We start from the raw sequence: 17,790 nt of genomic DNA on the forward strand, positions 1-17,790 counted from the left end.
AAAGTGACAAAGATGCTGTGAAGGAATGGTCAGAGTCCTGTTCATTCCTATGGACAATAGGAGAATGTCCAGCAGGATGATGTGACTCAGGAGAAAGCAGCAACACATGCTGTAGAGAAACCACCGCTTGGCTGTGGGTGTACACACTTCTGTGTATCAGAGAGGTCTGACACTCCTGTAGCCAAAGTAATTTTTAAAAAATCAAGATTTCAGTGCATTCCGCTAAACTGGCTTTAAAAATGAAAAAAAAAACTTTCAAACCTGCCTTTTTCAGTGCTTGATGGAAGTGATTTAAAGGACCTCCCTCACTTTTTTCCCCCCCTTGATATCCCCCACAAGCCCCTCTGCCCTGTGACGCCCTTTGAAGATTTAAGTTTCTCACCAAACTCTCACTCCTGTCTTCTTGCTGGATTTCCTGGCTCAGTGTAAATATGTGTAGAATCAGTTTAACATAACAAAGCTCAAGTAAATGCAGATATGAGTTCACGTTGAAAGATGGATAATGTGTGCTGGGTTACCATGTCTCTATGGTTGTGACTGATCTCAGTCCTACATGATAGTAATCAGTAAGAACAATCGAAGGAAGTAGGAGGTGCACGCAGACCTGTTGGTCTTACAGAACCAGGAGTTGACGTCAGCTGAATGTTGCAGACTGGACGTTCCAAAAGCTCTGGACGAATGCTGATGGACACAGTAAAGCTTGGGGTAGCCACTGCCAAGGCACAGTGGGGAAAGACCACTATCGAAGGTCTTCATTCCAAACTATAATGGGAATCTGTTCAGCTGTCAGACCCTTGTGGTGCCTCAGATACATGTAAATAGTATTTTACACAGGTCAATGCGGAAGGGCTGAGTTATGATGAAAAGGCTGGATAGGCGGGGACGGCTTTCACTGGAACGTGGGACGTTGAGAGGTTACCTGATAGGAGTTTATAAAATCATGAGAGGTATAGATAGAGTTAATGACTGTTGCCTTTTCCATAGAATGGTGAGTTTCAAGGCTAGGGGGCATCTTTAAAGTGAGAGGAGAGAAATTTTAAAAAGCTAATGTGAGGGGCAAATTTTTTACACAGAGGGTGATTCTCATGTGGAATAAACTTCCTGAGAAAGTGATGGACGTGGGTACAATTACAACATTTAAAAGACGTTTGGACAAGTACACCAGTGGGAAAGGTTTGGAGCCATAAGAGCCAAGAGTAGACAGGTGGGACTCGTTTAGTTTGGGATTATGTATGGCATGGGCTGGTTGGACCGGAGGGTCTCTTTCTGGGCTGTATGACTCTAGAAAGAAATGCTTTGGCAAAGACTGTACAGAACCAATCTGCGTTAGTGACTGTACATGTATAGAAAGACTTTTTATGAATGAAGTATATTTTTGAAATTTAAAAAAAGTGCATTTCACCCTCCACTGGTTTTCTTTTCAATCTAACCATCTTGAATGATACTATTCCAACTAACTGTGGCATGTGCAACTGAGCAGAAGTCTTCACCATCTCATACTTGTACCTTTTTGATTGGAAACCTCATGTTAAGCTCCGTAAATCAAATTTCAGTGTCACTGACTGTAGTACTTGGCAATAATTAAAACCGTCCACACTTGGATGAATTGTGTCTCTTTGTAAACCTGTCTTTATTTTTTTTTAGGTGTTTAGATAATGGGCTGTGTGCAATGCAAGGACAAAGAGACAGCAAAAGCAGCAGTGGATGACAGGGCTGGTTCCATCCCTCAGAACCCAGGCTACCGTTATGGGCCCGACCCTTCCCCCCAGCATTATCCCAACTTTGGCGTCACGGGGATTCCGAATTACAACAGCTTCCATGGGACAGGTGGACAAACACTGACTGTCTTTGGCGGAGTTCATTCCTCCTCTCACACAGGAACGCTGCGTACCCGAGGCGGAGGAAGCTTAACTGGTAGGTATAACTCCCGACGTCTTATCAGTTGCCATTGTTTCCTGATGCTTGCCTGCGTTAAAAAGCCTTTGCACCAAGACAAAACTCTCTTTCCCTCTTTGGGGAAAAAAAAGGCATGAGCTGGTGAACAGCAAGATTTGATGACTGTTCTGCAAGCCAGTAGATTTTTAATGGTTTACTAAATATCCTGCAAAAATGCTCTCACAAAACACCGTGAAATGTTTTCCTGTTTTTGAAAACATGATATAATTGCAGCTTCTCATGTTAATAGAGCAGTAAGTGTGGAAGATTGTTTTGTTTTGGGGATATCTATTTGATTCAGGATAACATTAGGTTGTAAAGAGGCTGAAGTGATATATTCACTTGAGGCAGGTTATCCTGCTGGGAAGAAGATGCAAGGTAGTTGTTTAGGTAAACAATGACAACTGCACTAACTGTGAATAGACTGTCTCCAAATTACAGCACAATATTATGAATGTCAGGTTTTATAATCATTTATATTTTGAATCGACTATTTAGTTTCAATTTGGAATGGAGTTAGGAGTTTAGAGGACAGTTAATGAATATTTCTGACTGGATATAAGGCCCATGTGATTCATGTTGCCTTGGAGTTGGGTTTTGAGAGGGTAAGTCTCTAGAGCAATCTTTTATAGTATTAGCTTACAAGATTATCCAAAATTTTGCTGAATTTGATAGAAAAGGGTCAGACAGCAAGAGTCTAACAGACACACAACCAGCCTTTACTGTTCACCATGCAGAATGACAGGGGGGAAGAGTTCATGCTGAGATTGAAGAGAGTATGTTCGTGAGGATTTAATGAAGATAGAACATTTGCCTAGCCTTGGTTAGAAGGAAGCATCTGCAGGGTAACCAGCACAGTAAGGCTGTGTTCAGGGACCAAAAATCAACCAGCTGGAAAAACAAGCACGGGGAGTGTTTTGAACATGGAAATGACATGTCCACTAGAGGAAGAAAGTAAAGTATAATTGTGTAGAAGTTTTGCCTTTCAAATGTTAAATGTGAATCATTCCTACAGTTTGAATTACAAGCAATCTTCTGGAATACAATTAAGGCGATGTTGCTTTTACTTTGTTTATTCCGCTAAAGGCCTTGAAACTTGAAATCTTGCTGTGTGATCCATTCAGTCACTGGAAATTCAAATAGCTTTCCAAATACTATTGATTGTAACACTGTGGAGGATGCAGACAGTGAGAACACAGGTCCCCTGGAGCTAATGAGATGCATCCTGAGTTATGAAAGGAAGTAGCTACAGAGCTAGTGGTTGCAGTGGTGGTAATCTTCCAAGAATCCTTAGATTTTGGAAAATTTCCAATGGATTGGAAAACAGGCAATGTAACATCATTATTTAAGAAGGAAAGGATTAAAAAAAAGGCAGGTAATTATAGGCCAGTTAGCTGAACATTTGACATTGGGAAAATATTCAAGTTTACTGTGAAGAATATAGTAGCAGAGCATTTGAAAATACATAATATGTTCAAGCAGAGTCAGTATGGTTTCACCAAGGGGAAATCATGCCTGATAAATGTATTTGAATTCTTTTGAGGAGGTAACAAACCGGATAGATAAAGAGGAAGCAATGGATATAATATATTCGGATTTTAAGAAGCTGTTTGATAAGGTACCACGCCTTAGGCTACTGAACAAGATAAGAGTCCATGACGTTGGAGGTTGTACATCAGCATGGATAGAGAATTGGCTGATAGAAGTCAGAGAGTTGGATTAGAGAGACATTTAGACAGGTTAAGCAAAAGGGCAAAAACTTGGCAGATGGAATATAGGTGGGAAATCTGAAGACATGCACTTTGGCAGGAAGGATAGGAAAGCTGAATATTATTTAAAATGGAGAAAGACTGCAAAAAGCTACATAACAGAGGGATTTGGGAGTCCTCATCCATGAAGCACAAAAAGCTAACATCCAAGTTGAGCAGATAATAGGGAAAGCAATGTTGGCCTTTATTTCAAAGGGAACAGAATATAAAAGTAGAGAATTTTGCTAGAACTCCGGGGCACTCATCGGATCTCAGCTTGGACTGCTGAGAACAGTTTTGGGCCCCTTACTGAGCAAAGATATATTGGCATTGGCGCCAGTCCAGAGATGCTCAGTAGGCTGACAGCAGGTACAGAAGGATGACCTTATGAGGAGACATTGAGTAGATTGGCCCTGTAGGAGCAAGTTGCTGCAGATGCTGAAATCTGTAGATTCTGGAATCCTCCCTACAGGTGGCCATTTTAACAGTGTCCTGCTCGTGGGCCCACTTGTCTGCCCTCAGCTTGCTGCAGTAATCCAGTGAATCACAACACAAACTCATTTCCAGCATTTTTTGTTTTCACATTTGCCCTGTACTCACTGGAGTTTAGAAGAATGAGAAGCAACCTTATTGAAACATACATGCTTCTTAGCAGACTTGACAGTGTCAATGCAGCAAGGTAGTCTCCCGTAATGGAAGAGTCTGGGACCAGCAGGTGAAATCTCAGAGTAAGGGGCTCTATGTTTAACACCAAGATTAGGCAGAATTTCTCTTCTTAGAGGATAACAAATCTGTGGAATTCTTTAATGCCAACGGCTGTTGAAGTTGGCTCATTAAGTATTTCCAAAGCTGAGATAAACAGATTTTTAATCAGTAGGGAAGTCAGGGGTCATGGGGAAAAGACAGGGAAGTGTAATCGAGAATTATCACATCAGTCAAGGTCTCATTGAATGGCAAGAACTGACTCAATGGACTGAATGGCCTACCTTTGCTCTTACATCTTCTGGCCTAATGGCATTTCATAGTATTGCACAAGCCAGTAAAGCTGGACCAGAAAGACACTAATTTGCTTCTCTAGTATATTTAAGACATTCACGTCAAGAAATTGAAAATAATTCAGCCTGCTCGTACAGTGAACCTTGAGCTTCACTCCAAGATTGAGCTCCTCATGTTAGTCTCAGCCTGGTATTGGGTAGAGTAATCTGCACTGGGAAGATTGTACCTCTTACTGTGTCTGGCAAAAATGAGACCACTTTGTGCACTTTGTTTCCACCTTGTGGTTAGTTCCACTTTTAATATCAGAAGAGGGCAAAATGGAAGCTCATCTCCCAACAAAATCAAAGATAAATTTGCAAACTGCCTTCAAGATTCAATGAAATCCTGGAAGCTGCTTGAATTTGGCTACTCCCTGGCCTGGAGGGAAACTGCGCTCAGTGAAGTAGGGAAAAGCTGCTCACGTGACCTCCCTGGGTACGCGATGGAGAAAGGTGGCTTGAGGCGGAGGCAGGTATAAGTGCCTCTTCAGGGCAGTACCCCCTGAATATTTCTGTGATTACACTGTGCTCCATTTACAGCTTCATGTCTTTGTTTGCCTGGCCGTGTTTGAGGGTAGTTTCCAAGACCACAGGCTGCTCTCTCACATCAGGGAGAGACAACTGGTAGTTGGTGAGTTTAGCCTGAGGGTCACCAAGCCTCGGGCGAGGTTCTGAGGTTGAGAAGGTCGGCCCGTCATGGTTATCTATCTATCAACCAGTACAGGAACTGAACGTGTGATGTTGTTGTCTCTCTGTGATTGCAAACCAGCCAGCTGAGGTAACTAACTGCCTGATCCCCACTGGGCAAACCAGCCTGTGTGGGGAGACGCTGAGCACTGAAGAAGAAGCTGTGATGTTCTGTAGTACTGTGAGCCATGATGCTGATGCTAATGGGCGTTTCTTTTGTTTCTGCAGTTGGAGTAACCCTGTTTGTGGCCCTGTATGACTACGAAGCCAGAACTGATGACGACCTCAGCTTTCGGAAGGGAGAAAAGTTTCAAATTCTTAATAACACGTAAGTTATCAAGAAGGAGAGAGAGAAAGAGAGAATATGAAGGAAACAACTGCTGCAGTCTTTGAGAAATGTTACTTCTTTCATCCAGACCTCTGTCGAGCTCAGATGCACAGCAAAAATGACTTTGTGTGACCCTCATCTGTTATAGGCAAGCACCATTTCCCATCAGTTAGGAAGCCAGATGTCTCATTGGTTGGCCTGTACTTGGTATTGTATTTTTTTTTAAATAAAACATTAAAAGGAATCATTAATGCCAGCTGTCACCATGGCAATCTGACTTGCGGAATAAAGGAATTTATATGTGGAGCACTCTGCCAGTTGGAAGCTGATGCATTTAAAGGGAGGCTTGACACGAAGTTAAGGGAGTAGGGAATAGAGGAATGGGGTGGCAGGAGGGTTTAGGGAATTATTAGAGTGGGAAAAGGTTTATGTGAAATATACAGGCATGCATTGATGGGTTGGGCTTGAAGGGCCTGTTTCTGAGCCATGGACTCAATGTGATTCTGTTTTGAGTGTGTCATAGTAGCTGAATTGCTCCCTGTAGCTTTACCAGTGCTCCAAAATGCAGCTGTATGACCACACTCAGGCCTGCAGACTTTGAGATTACAGGAGCATATGCTGGCAAACTTTACAATAATAAACAAACACATTCAGGGAACTGACTTGAGTTTGATCCTTTCCATAACCGAATAGTAAAATATTGAAGATGCTGATGATTCAAAAGCAGTTAAGAAAATTCTGGAAACAACTTGGCTCGACAACATCTGTGAATTCAGCAAGCCAAGCACTCAATATGGAGAAAGGTTCACAGCCCAAACATACCTATTTACCCAGAGAAACTGCCTGACCATTTGGAAAACAGAATAGGTTATGTTCCTGAAAATGAGGAGAGGGAATCGGACTAACAAGGGAAGAGGGATTAATTGTATGTCTCTTTGAAAGAGCTGGAACGGACACAATGGGCCCAAACGGCTTCACTCTTTGTTGTCTAATTGAGTGTAACATGACCTTAATTACCACAATAAGTTGGTAATTATTATAGGCTGCTGTATTCTTGCCCTCAAAATGTATATCTGTCATCTGTAACTCCTCAGTTTTCTCTGGGTTGTCAAGCTCTAGATTCTTTGTTTGAAGACTCAAGTGATGTTTTTGAATAGCAACTCTTTTTTTTGATGTAAGAGACATCACATGCTTCTTTCCAGTGGATGAGTAAGCTTTTCTTTATGGGGTGCAACATATTCAATCCAGTTAACTGCAAGAAACAAGAGCACTAGCTATTTCGATAGCAGTCATTACATTGACCACGTCATATTGGTAAATCTATGTAAAGCCCTGAAAGTAAGGCCATATTTGGACCACTTTTTAGGTTCCACGTGATATGGAGAATGTTAAGGCATTCGAGAGGGCACAGAATAAATTCATTAAAATACTGCCCGGTGGAAGGAAATAAATGTGAGAACTACTTGGAAAATTCAAGGCTGTTTTCACTACAGCAGAGGAGATGATAGCTAACTTGATTTAGTGTTCAGAGTTGGAAAGGCTTAGCCAGAGTAGGTAGAGGCAGATTGTTTTCAGTGTCTGAGAGGTCAAGCAGATGCTAATTAAAGACTAAATGCAGGGGGTTTAGAGGAAAGAGAAAAAGAACAATACAGCACAGGGACACAGTGGTTAGCACTGCAGCCTCACAGCACCAGGGACCGGGGTTCGCTTCCAGCCTCGGGCAACTGTCTATGTGGAGTTTGCACATTCTCCCTGTGTCTGCATGGGTTTCCTCCGGGTGCTCCGTTTTCCTCCCACAGTCCAAAGATGTGCAGGCTTGGTGGATTGGCCATGCTAAATTGCCCGTAGTGTTCAGCAGTGTGTGGGTTACAGATAGATGGGTCTGGGTGGGATATTCCAAGGGGCGGTGTGGACTTGTGGGGCCGAAGGGCCTGTTTGCACACAGTAGTTAATCTAATCACCCTTCGGCCCTCTGAGCCTGTGCTAACACATTTTGCCCTTCCATACTAAAACTGCCTTCACTTACAGGATCTGTATCCCTCTATTTCCTTCCTGTTCATGTATTCATCCAGGTACTTCTTGAATGCTGCTATGTGCCTGATTCCACCAGCTCCCCTGGCAGTGTGCTCCAGGTCCTCACCACCCTTTGTGTAAAAAATCTGCCTCACACATCTGAATTAAACTTTTCCTCCCACACCTTGAGCCTGTATCCCCCAGTAGATGACCTCTCCACCCTGGGTAAAAGCCTCATACTTTCCACTCTATCCAAGCTGCTGTCAACCTTATAAACTTCTATCAGGTTGCCCCTCAACCTCCTGTGTTCCGGTGAAAACAAACCCAGTCTATCCAACCATTCTCCACAGCTAAAATTGCCCATACCAGGCAACACCCTGGTAAAACTTTTTAGTATCCTCTCCAAAGCGTGCACATCCTTCTTGGTAATGTGGTTACCAGAATTGTACACAATATTCCAAAAGTGGCCTAAGGAAAGTTTTATAAAGCTGCAGCATAACTTGTCTGTCTTTATACTCCATGCCCCTTGCAATGAAGGCAAGCATGCCATCGGCCTATTTTACTACTTATCTACCTGCGCTGCTTCTTTCAGTGATCTGTGTATTTGCACACCCAGATCCCTCTGCATATCAATACTCCTAAGGGTTCTGCCATTCCCTGTATTATTTCCACTTGTACTTCCAAAATGTATCACCTCACGTTTGTCTGGATTTTTACTCAGAAAGCTGTAAGCTCTGGAGAAAGGAGTGATTATAGCTGAGGTGAGCCATTGTTCCAGACTACATTAGAGAAATGTTAAACAGGTAGCTCCCACTTAAAGTACGTCCTTTTAGCACATTTTGTGTTCAGTACCATTTGTAAATAATGGAATTCAACTGAATAGCACCCCCTCCATTTTCGCTTTAGTACATGTGTCAAGGATTGAGTTGTGGTTACACATAGTTAGTTTTTTCGGACCACCTCCCTCGATCCTCCCCTTCCTCCCCCTCATTGTGAGTGAGGAGACAGGGAGCTAGGGAAGGATGGCAAGCTGGAGGGAGTGAGCGAGGCAGGGACTGAGGATAATGGACGGTGATGAGGTGGAAGCAGGAGGGGTTCCAAGTGGAAGATCAGAGTGAGTGAATAGGGGCTGAGTTAAAAGAGTAGGAGCCCATTATGCTTTTAACTTCAAAATTACAGGTCAGGAACATACCCCACCCCTATCATATTGCTGTTATGGGCAAGAGATTTTCATTGCCGAGGCTGTTTTTCTTCAGAAACATATAATAGAGTTAATAACAAGGGATATTTTCACATTGACTTGTGGCTGTTTGTCCTTTACAGTGATTGACTGTGGTTTTTTTACATACAGCGAGAGTGGAGGTTTCTCAAAGGGCTGACACTTGTTCAGGCGATTCCACTTTGAGGATTAATCAAAACAACAAACCAGATCAGAAAGAATGATTCCCAAAATCAGTGCACAATGACGACTGAGATGTTGTCAGTGAGGATGGAGCTCCCATCCTGTCTGAAACAGCTGCTGGGAGTGGCCGCTCCCCTCCCTGTTGAGGTCATCCCAGTTGTCTCTGTGCTATGCAACCAATGTGACGCTGAGATTTACATGGTTACCCAAGGCAATACACTAAACAAAGACTGTTCCTTTATAAACCTGTAAGACAGGTTGCTGTGAAACCAGCAGTCTGCCTGTGCCAGCCTGTCTTGCTGATGGAGTTCTGTCCCCAGCTTGGCACTGGTGGTTTTGACTGTTCCCCCTGTGCCCTTGCTGGATTGAAAACTGTTCTCACTGCCCCCGTTTTCCCTGCTGACCCTCAAAAACAAAAAGATGCATTGGATGTCATTCCCTTCGATGGGCTACAGCAGAGAGAGCAGACCAGCCAAACCCTTTGCTCCATTCAAACGCTACAGGATGCCAAGAGGCAAGCAACACCTGAACAAATAGAAAGCCTTCAACAAGCACAAATATTCCCCTGATTCCTGCCCTCTGCCCTCTCTCTGACTCCCTCCCTCTTTCCACCTTCACTCTTAGCTGTGTACTTGGGGAACTCTGCCCCTTGCTGTCTAACGCCCCATTTAGAATACTGTGTCCAGTTCTGGGCCCCACACCCCAGGAAGGACATACTAGCCCTGGAGCGTGTCCAGCAGAGATTCACACGGATGATCCCTGGAATGGTAGGATTAACGTATGATGAACACGGCTAAGGATCCTGGGATAGTACTCATTAGAGTTTAGAAGGTTGAGGGGAGATCTAATAGAAACTTACAAGATAATGTATGGCTTAGAAGGGGTGGATGCTAGGAAGTTGTTTCCGTTAGGCGGGGAGACTAGGACCCGTGGGCACAGCCTTAAAATTAGAGGGAGTAAATTTAAAACTGAAATGAGGAGACATTTCTTCATCCAGAGAGCGGTGGGCTTGTGGAATTCATTGCCACGGAGTGCAGTGGAGGCCGGGACGTTAGATGTCTTCAAGGCAGAGATCGACAAATTCTTGATCTCAGAAGGAATCAAGGGCTACGGGGAGAGTGCAGGGAAGTGGTGTTGAAATGCCCGTCAGCCATGATTTAAATGGCAGAGTGGACTTGATGGGCCAAATGGCCTTACTTCCACTCCTATGTCTTATGGTCTTTTGGTCTCATCTCCAATCACCTTATACCCCCACCTCAATGAAGTTCAAGTTTGGTCTGACCTTGTGCTCCCTTTTTGTCACCTTCACTTCCACACCCAGGGCCCAGGCATCTCCCTCCTGCACTTGACAGAAGCTCGATAGAATCCCTGCAGTCTGGAAACAGGCCCTACAGCCCAACAAGTCCGTACTGACCCTCAGAGCATCCCACCTAGATCTACACACCCCTGAACACTACGGGCAATTTAGCATGGCCAATCCACCTAGCCTGCATAGCTTTGGACTGTGGGAGGAAACCGGAGCACCCGGAGGAAACCCACGCAAACACGGGGAGAATGTACACACAGACATTTACCCGAGGCTGGAGTCGAACCCGGGTCCCTGGTGCTGTGAGGCTGCAGTGCTAACCACTGAGCCACCGTGCTGCCCTAAAACGAGGAAGCCCTTAACTGCCCAGAAGTGAAGGGCTCCTTCACTTTCACCTAACTCCAGGAGTCTTTCTCTCCCTGAACCCTTCCCTCTGGCATCTTACTCTCTCCTGATCGTTTCATTGTGAAATGTTTGCATAACCTGTCTCAATTTCCCTGCTCCCTGCATTCATTCAAATGTGCATTTCTCTGACCTTCCAGCACTATGTTCTCTCAGCCAATCTGAATCCTTGTCTTAAATCCTGCTATCAAGGGGGCGTTGTTTTTGGCGATCTTTGTAACTCCAGCAGAGGTCGAATGTCAACTCTTTCGCACTTCTTTCTACCTCTCTGTCTGGACCACAACCCCATTCCTGCCGCAAATAATCTCCTGACTCCCCAAAGCCTATTCACCATTTACAAACTGCAAGTCAACAGTGTGAGGGAATACTCCCCACTTGGCAGGGTGAGTGCAGCCCCAACAACACTCAAGAAGCTTGACACCGTCCAGGAGAAAGCAGCCTGCTTGATTTGCACCATCCTCTACCTTCTGCATCACTGATACTCAGTAATAGCAGTGTGTATTATCTACAAGATGCACTGCAGAAATTCACCAAGGCTTCCTACACAGCACCTTCTGAGACCCACGACCACTTCCGTCCAGAAAGACAAGAGCAGCAGGGACGTGGGAACGCTACCTGAAAGTTCCCTTCCAATCGACTCACCATTCTGCCTTGGAAATATCACTGTTCCTTCACTGTCACTGGGTCAAAATCTAGGCATTACCTCTGCAAAGGCATTCCTGGCCTACCTGCACTAAGTGGACAGCAGTGATTCGAGAAGGCAGCTCGTCAACACCTTCTCAAGGACAACTAGGGACGGGCAATAAATGCTGGTCCAGACAGTGACACTCATGTCCCATGAATGAACTCTTTTAAAGTTCTAGGCTAAGGCATTCGTAGCTCTGCCAGTATAGCAGGGTTGTTCTAATATGAAGCCTGACTCCTGGTAAGGATTTGTGGAGCTCATTGCAAACACTGAACATAATCCGCCTCTTTTCTGCTCATCTCTTTGATGCCAAATGCTCAGTCACATCCCCCAGCAGATGCACTGAGTAAAGCCAGCTGACCTCCTTCAGTTTTAGCCACCTCGGAATGTTGAAACGATGTCAAAGCTGTTAGACCTGAATTGACAGAAGCCTTGTTTGTGAACATTTTGCGGGGATGACAGCCTTTCGAATGGATCAACAATCACAACCTCCCCCAGTCAGAATGAAAATATTCAGTCACCTCCTTGTACGAATGTGCTGCTTGGAAAGAGCCGCTTAATGATGCTTTAAAGAAAGCAGATCTTTACAGTGAGATAGGGGTAGGGTTAGATGGGTGTGTTTGGGTCTTGTTGTGTGCCCACACGCCCCGGGTCTGTACAGCATGGATACCATTGACCACTGCTGCCAGCTCACACCAAAGCACCTCAAGGTTACTGTGCACTTGGCCAAGAGCTCAATAAGATCCCTCCAATGTACTCACCAAGGATTGACAGATACCAATTTCAGATCCACTACGTTGTTAAAGCTTAGAGCAAAAGCAAATACAAGCTGATCTGCAATGTATTAAAAAAAATAAAAATACATAAACTTCTTCTTTTTCTTCATGCAGGGGGGATATTGGAACACTTGAGGGCAATAAATCATTTGCAATGTCAGCTCTCTCTTCTCTCCTGTCCCCTCCATCTGCATGTTTCTCACCTACACGCAAACCCTCACACTCTTTCCCTCTCTCTGTCTCTCTCTCTCTCTCTCTTCTCTGTCTCGCTTTCTCTCTTCCCTGTTGTGCTTCTGCTCCCTGTTATTCATGGCCTCATATATCTTGCACTCCCCACGCCAAACCCGCCCCCCCCCCGCTCCTCTCTCCTCTTGTCCATGCTGTGCCCTCTCTCTCTCTCCCTTTTCCCCTTGCTCTCTCCCTTTGTCCTCACTGTCCCTTCAAGTCTCAGTTGAGAGTCTGTCAGAAGCTAACAATCTGATCTTTAATAATTGAGGCACAAAGTCACCTAGACATGGTTAAAAATACTGCCCAGTAGTGGGAGAGCTGGGAGCTATTCTGCAACAATGGGCCAAATGTGAACCAGTTAAACAGGATAATCATTAAATGTTTAAAGTGAGGAAGAGGACTTTGATCTGAGTTGAAAAATATTGAAGAGAGAAATAAATGAGATTAATGGTGCAGAAAACAAGTTAGCGAGAGCAGTTTGATGGAGGAATAAAATTAAATGGGCTGCTTGTAAGGAGGAGAAATGTTTTAGTTAAGTTGGAGATAAATTAACCCAAAAGCAGGGAATGTGATTGTGCTGTACTGTGTGCACTGCAGCTCCAGTTCCACCCTGACAAAGAACTGCAACTTTCAATTTATTGCTGTGGATTTGTAGATAAATTCCAATTTGGAGTTTGGAGTGGGAGCGGTTAAAAGTCTACATGTAGGAAAACTATTGTTGTGAATTTTTTTTGCAGGTAACCTTTAACCAAAGGATTAAAATGCAATCAGATCGAACCATATCCCCATTCTCTCAGAAAGCCCAGTGCTGGTAATGAACTGGTCTAAATAAAACAACATGGGTTACTTTAATTGGCTGTTCCTCAAATAAACCAGAGAATCCAACAGCGTTACTATGTTATTTTGGTCGAGTTGTTCTGGTCCTGTTTAAATTGGATACCACATTTCCCCATTACATGTCCTCCAAGTGGATGCTGGATATAAGTGCAGGTTGCCATGTATTTAACAGGTTCTGTTCCACCCACACCAACAAAGTGTCGCTGTTCAGAACATCTTCTCCACCCACTTCAGTTCATTTTGAGAACGCTCTAGCAAGTCCATTGTGAACAGCATTGTTTATAAGGGTTTTTGTGTGTGTGTGTGTGTGTGTGTCTGTGTGTCTGTGTGTGTGTGTGTGTGTGTGTGTGTGTGTGTGTGTGTGTGTGTGTGTGTGTGTGTCTATCACTCTCTCTGTCTCTCTCGCTGTCTCTCTCGCTGTCTCTCTCTCTATGTCTCTCTCTCTTTCTCCCTATCTCACTCACTCTCTCAAAATTTACCAATCTATCATGCACATACCCTACCCACTGTTTGAATGAAAACAAAAATCAATGCAATAATTTCACAACGGCTTATGATGCTGTTCAACGAGCCAGCAGCTTGCTGTTGGTTTCAGCTGTAAATGCTCTGGAAAGTTGCTACTGTATGGTAGTGTGCTGGTTCTTACAGAATCACAGAAATGACAGCACAGGAGGAGGCCATTCAGCCCTTTGTGTCTGCATCAGCTTGCCAAATGAGCATCATGACTTTGTACCAGTCTCTTGCCGTTCTCCCTTATCCTTGCAAATTCTTTCTTTTTTTAAATAGCCTTCCAAAGCCTCGATTGAAGGTGCCCCCCAGGACATTTCCAGGCCTTGCATTCCAGACCCTAACTACTTGCTAAAACAGTCTCTTTTTTTTGTTACCTTGCATTTGCTGCGTTTGCAAATCACTTTAATCTCTGCCCCCGGTTCGCGATCCTTTTACAAGCAGGAACAGCTGATCTACTCTGCCCAGCTGCCTCTGCCTTTGAAAACCCTAATCTCAGTTGAGCATAGACTTTCAAATGCAGCATCGCATCACGGTAATCCTAGCTTTGATGTGCCTAAGAGAAGCCAATAAACCTCAGAATCATTTTAGTAAAACAGGACACTCAAGTAATTGAGAATACACACACAATACAAACAAACAGGTTTGAGGTATATGGATACATGGCACAGTATTTTTACCCCCTTGGTCCATGGTACAAAGTCAAAGAATCATCAGCAGTTCTGTTGTTACAATCAGTGATCACTTTGTTGAATGCTTCATGGGTCTGAAAGGAACCAAGTGTTTGATGTTCCGATATTTCTGTTTATATTTGCAGAGAGGGAGATTGGTGGGAAGCCCGATCCTTACAGTCTGGAGGTACGGGATACATTCCCAGCAATTACGTGGCTCCAGTTGACTCCATCCAGGCAGAGGAGTAAGTATGACTTTACTTTCATCTGAAAGATTCCTTAATTAGTGCTCTCTGGGAGTAAACATTAATCCCCAGGGGCATTTCTGTGAGCAATAAGGGCAGAGACATCTTGAGGCCAGACCAATTCCTGCGATGAGACGATTGAAGTATGAAGAGCGGCCTGTTGAAATATGTCCAAATTACAGAGGAAGAGGTGCTGGACGTCTTAAAATGCATAAAGGTGGGTATAATCCCCAGGACCTGATTATGTGCACCCTAGAATGCTGTGGGAAGCAAGAGAAGTGATTACTGGGCTCCTTGCTGAGATATTTGTATCATGGATAGTCACAGGTGAGGGACTGGAAGACTGGAGGTTGGCTAACATGGTGCCACTACTTAAGAAAGGTGGTAGGGAAAAACCAGGGAACTATTAACTAGTGAGCCTGCCATTGGTGATGGGCAAGTTGTTGCAGGGAATCCTGAGGGACAGGATTCACATATATTTGAAAAGGCAAGAACTATTAAGATAATCATCATTGCTCTGTGCGTGGGAAATCATGTCTCACGAACTTGATTGGCCTGCTGTGTTCATTGAGCTCTCCACCTTGTTATCTCAGATTCTCCAGCATTGGCAGTTCCTACTTTCTCATGAACTTGATTGAGTGTTTTAAAGAAGTAATGAAGAAAGTTGGTGAGAGCAGAGCGGTGAATGTGATCTACAAGGACTTCAGTAAGGCATTTGACAAAGTTCTTCATGATAGACTGGTCAGCAAGGTTAGATCACAAGAAATACAGGAAGAGCTAGGAATTTGCATATTGAACTGGCTCAAAGGCAGAAGACAGAGGATGGTGGTGGAGGGTTGCTTTTCAGACTGGAGGCCTGTGACCGGTGGTATGCCACAAGAATTGGTGCTGGGTCCACTGCTTTTTGTCATTTATATAAATGATTTGAATGTGAATGTGGGAGGCATGGTCGGGAAGATTGCAGATGACACTAAACTTGGAGGTGTGGTGGACAGCAAAAAATGTTACCTCAGAGTATAACAGGACCTTGATCACAGGTCCTGTGGGCCAAGGGATGGCAAATGGAGTTTAATTTAGATAAATGTGAGGTGCTGCATTTTGGAAAGGAAAATCAGGGCAGAACCTGTACTCTTAATGGTAGGGCCCTGGGGAGTGTTGTTGAACGAAGAGACCTTGGAGTGCAGGTTCATAGTTCCTTGAAAATGGAGTCACAGGTAGATAGGGTAGTGAAGAAGGCATTTGGTATGCTTGCATTTCTTGGTCAGTGCGTTGAGTATAGGAGTTGGAAGGTCATGCTGCGGCTGTACAGGACATTGGTTAGATCTCTATTGGAATACTGTGTGCAATTCTGGCTTCCCTGCTGTAGGAAGGATGTTGTGAAACTTTAAAAGGTTCAGAAAAGATTTACAAGAATGTTTCCAGGGTTGGAGGATTTGAGCTATAGGGAGATGCTAAATAGACTGGGACTATTTTGCCTTGAGTGTCGGAGGCTGAGGGGTGACCTTATGGAGGTTTATCAAATCACAAGGGGCCTGGATAGGGTAAATAAGCAAGGACTTTTCCCCAAGGTGAGGGAGTCCACATCTAGAGGGTGAGAGCGGAAGATTTAAAAGGGACCTAAGGGTCAACTTTTTCATGTAGAGGGTGGTGTGTGTATGGAATGAGCCGTCAGAGGAAGTGGTAGAGGCTGGAATAATTACAGCATTTAAAAGGCATCTGGATAGATAGATAAATGGGAAGGGCTTAGAGGGATATGGCCCAAACGTTGGCAAATGTGACTGGATTAATTTAGGGTAACTGGCTGGCCTGGATGCGTTGGACCAAAGATCTCTTTCTGTGCCATGTATCTCTACGACTTTAAGACACCAAATGACCTTCTTCTGCTGCTGTTTTCAATGTTTCTATGGGTATTTTAAGTACTTTTCTTTTAAAGAAAGTTTGGCAGTTTTGGACCTCACATTTCCTAGTCAATGTAAAAAGTGGAGATGGGAAATCCACAATCCATTTGGCCCATTGAGTCCACACCAACGCTCCAAAGGTCAGTCTACCCAGACCCATCCCCATACTCTATCACAGCGTTTCCCATGGCCAATCCACCTAACTTGCTTGTCTTTGGCCTGTGGGAGGAAACCAGAGCACCTGACATGCGAAGAATGTGCAAACTCCACACAGACAGTCACCTGAGGGTGAAATCGAACCCGGGTCCCTGGTGCTGTGAGGCATCAGTGCTAACCACTGAGCCACCGTGCCACCCCATAGGACAATTGGCCTAATAGAAGGAAAACTATATGTTTGTTTCTGGGTCAACATTCTCATTGTGCATTCTGTAAGTCTTTCTGATTCCTCTTACCCTGAGCAAATTGGAATGCAGCCATTTGTCTAGTAAGGGCCAGTGGCTCAACGCCAAGCTTATCCTTTAACCGAGGCCACAGATTTGTGTTTCTTGTTTGATGTAGATGTGAATGCCTTTAAAATAAGACAGACCTGTTTAAAAGGGATCTCGTCAATGGTAGCTATGTTATTCTTGTCATTTCTTTGATTGAACCTTCATAAAATCTAACTGATGGCATCTGTGACAATGTTACCTCGCAATGCTGGAAGTTTCTTCAGGGTTTGTGGTTCATTAAGAACACAGTAGTCTCTTGACAGGTAGAGGCACATTCTGGTTTTCTTGTTTCTTGGAGCAAGAATCACAACTTTCTAAAAATGAATCTGTTTTAGCCTCTCCGAACAAACTCTAGTTTTGATCCCCTGGAGCTCCAGAAGCTAAAGCATGACCTTTTAGAGGTTTATAACATCATGAGGGGCAGGGATAGGGTGAGTAGCCAAGATCTTTTACCAGGGTAGGGGAGTCAAAAACTAGAGGGCATAGGATTAAGGTGAGAGGGGCGACGATTTCTAAGGGGAAACTTTTTCATGCAGTGGATTGTGTGTGTACAGAATGAGTTGCCAGAGGAAGTGGTATGTGCCATTACAGTTACAACAT

General features: G+C 44.1%; 1 protein-coding gene across 5 annotated transcripts in view; it reads left to right on the forward strand.

The window, feature by feature from the left end:
• The window catches only part of LOC125452372 (tyrosine-protein kinase Fyn), a 286,773-nt gene that overhangs the window by 192,215 nt on the left and 76,768 nt on the right, over positions 1-17,790 (forward strand). For all 5 annotated transcript variants that reach the window (XM_059645214.1, XM_059645210.1, XM_059645213.1 and 2 more), the window contains 3 exons: positions 1,645-1,914; positions 5,633-5,732; positions 14,706-14,804. In XM_059645214.1, coding sequence (XP_059501197.1) covers positions 1,656-1,914; positions 5,633-5,732; positions 14,706-14,804 — 458 coding nt within the window. In that variant the 5' untranslated portion in view covers positions 1,645-1,655. The remainder of the gene's footprint in view (positions 1-1,644; positions 1,915-5,632; positions 5,733-14,705; positions 14,805-17,790) is intronic.

The sequence above is a fragment of the Stegostoma tigrinum genome, chromosome 4, assembly GCF_030684315.1.
Source record: "Stegostoma tigrinum isolate sSteTig4 chromosome 4, sSteTig4.hap1, whole genome shotgun sequence".
Lineage (NCBI taxonomy): Eukaryota > Metazoa > Chordata > Chondrichthyes > Orectolobiformes > Stegostomatidae > Stegostoma > Stegostoma tigrinum.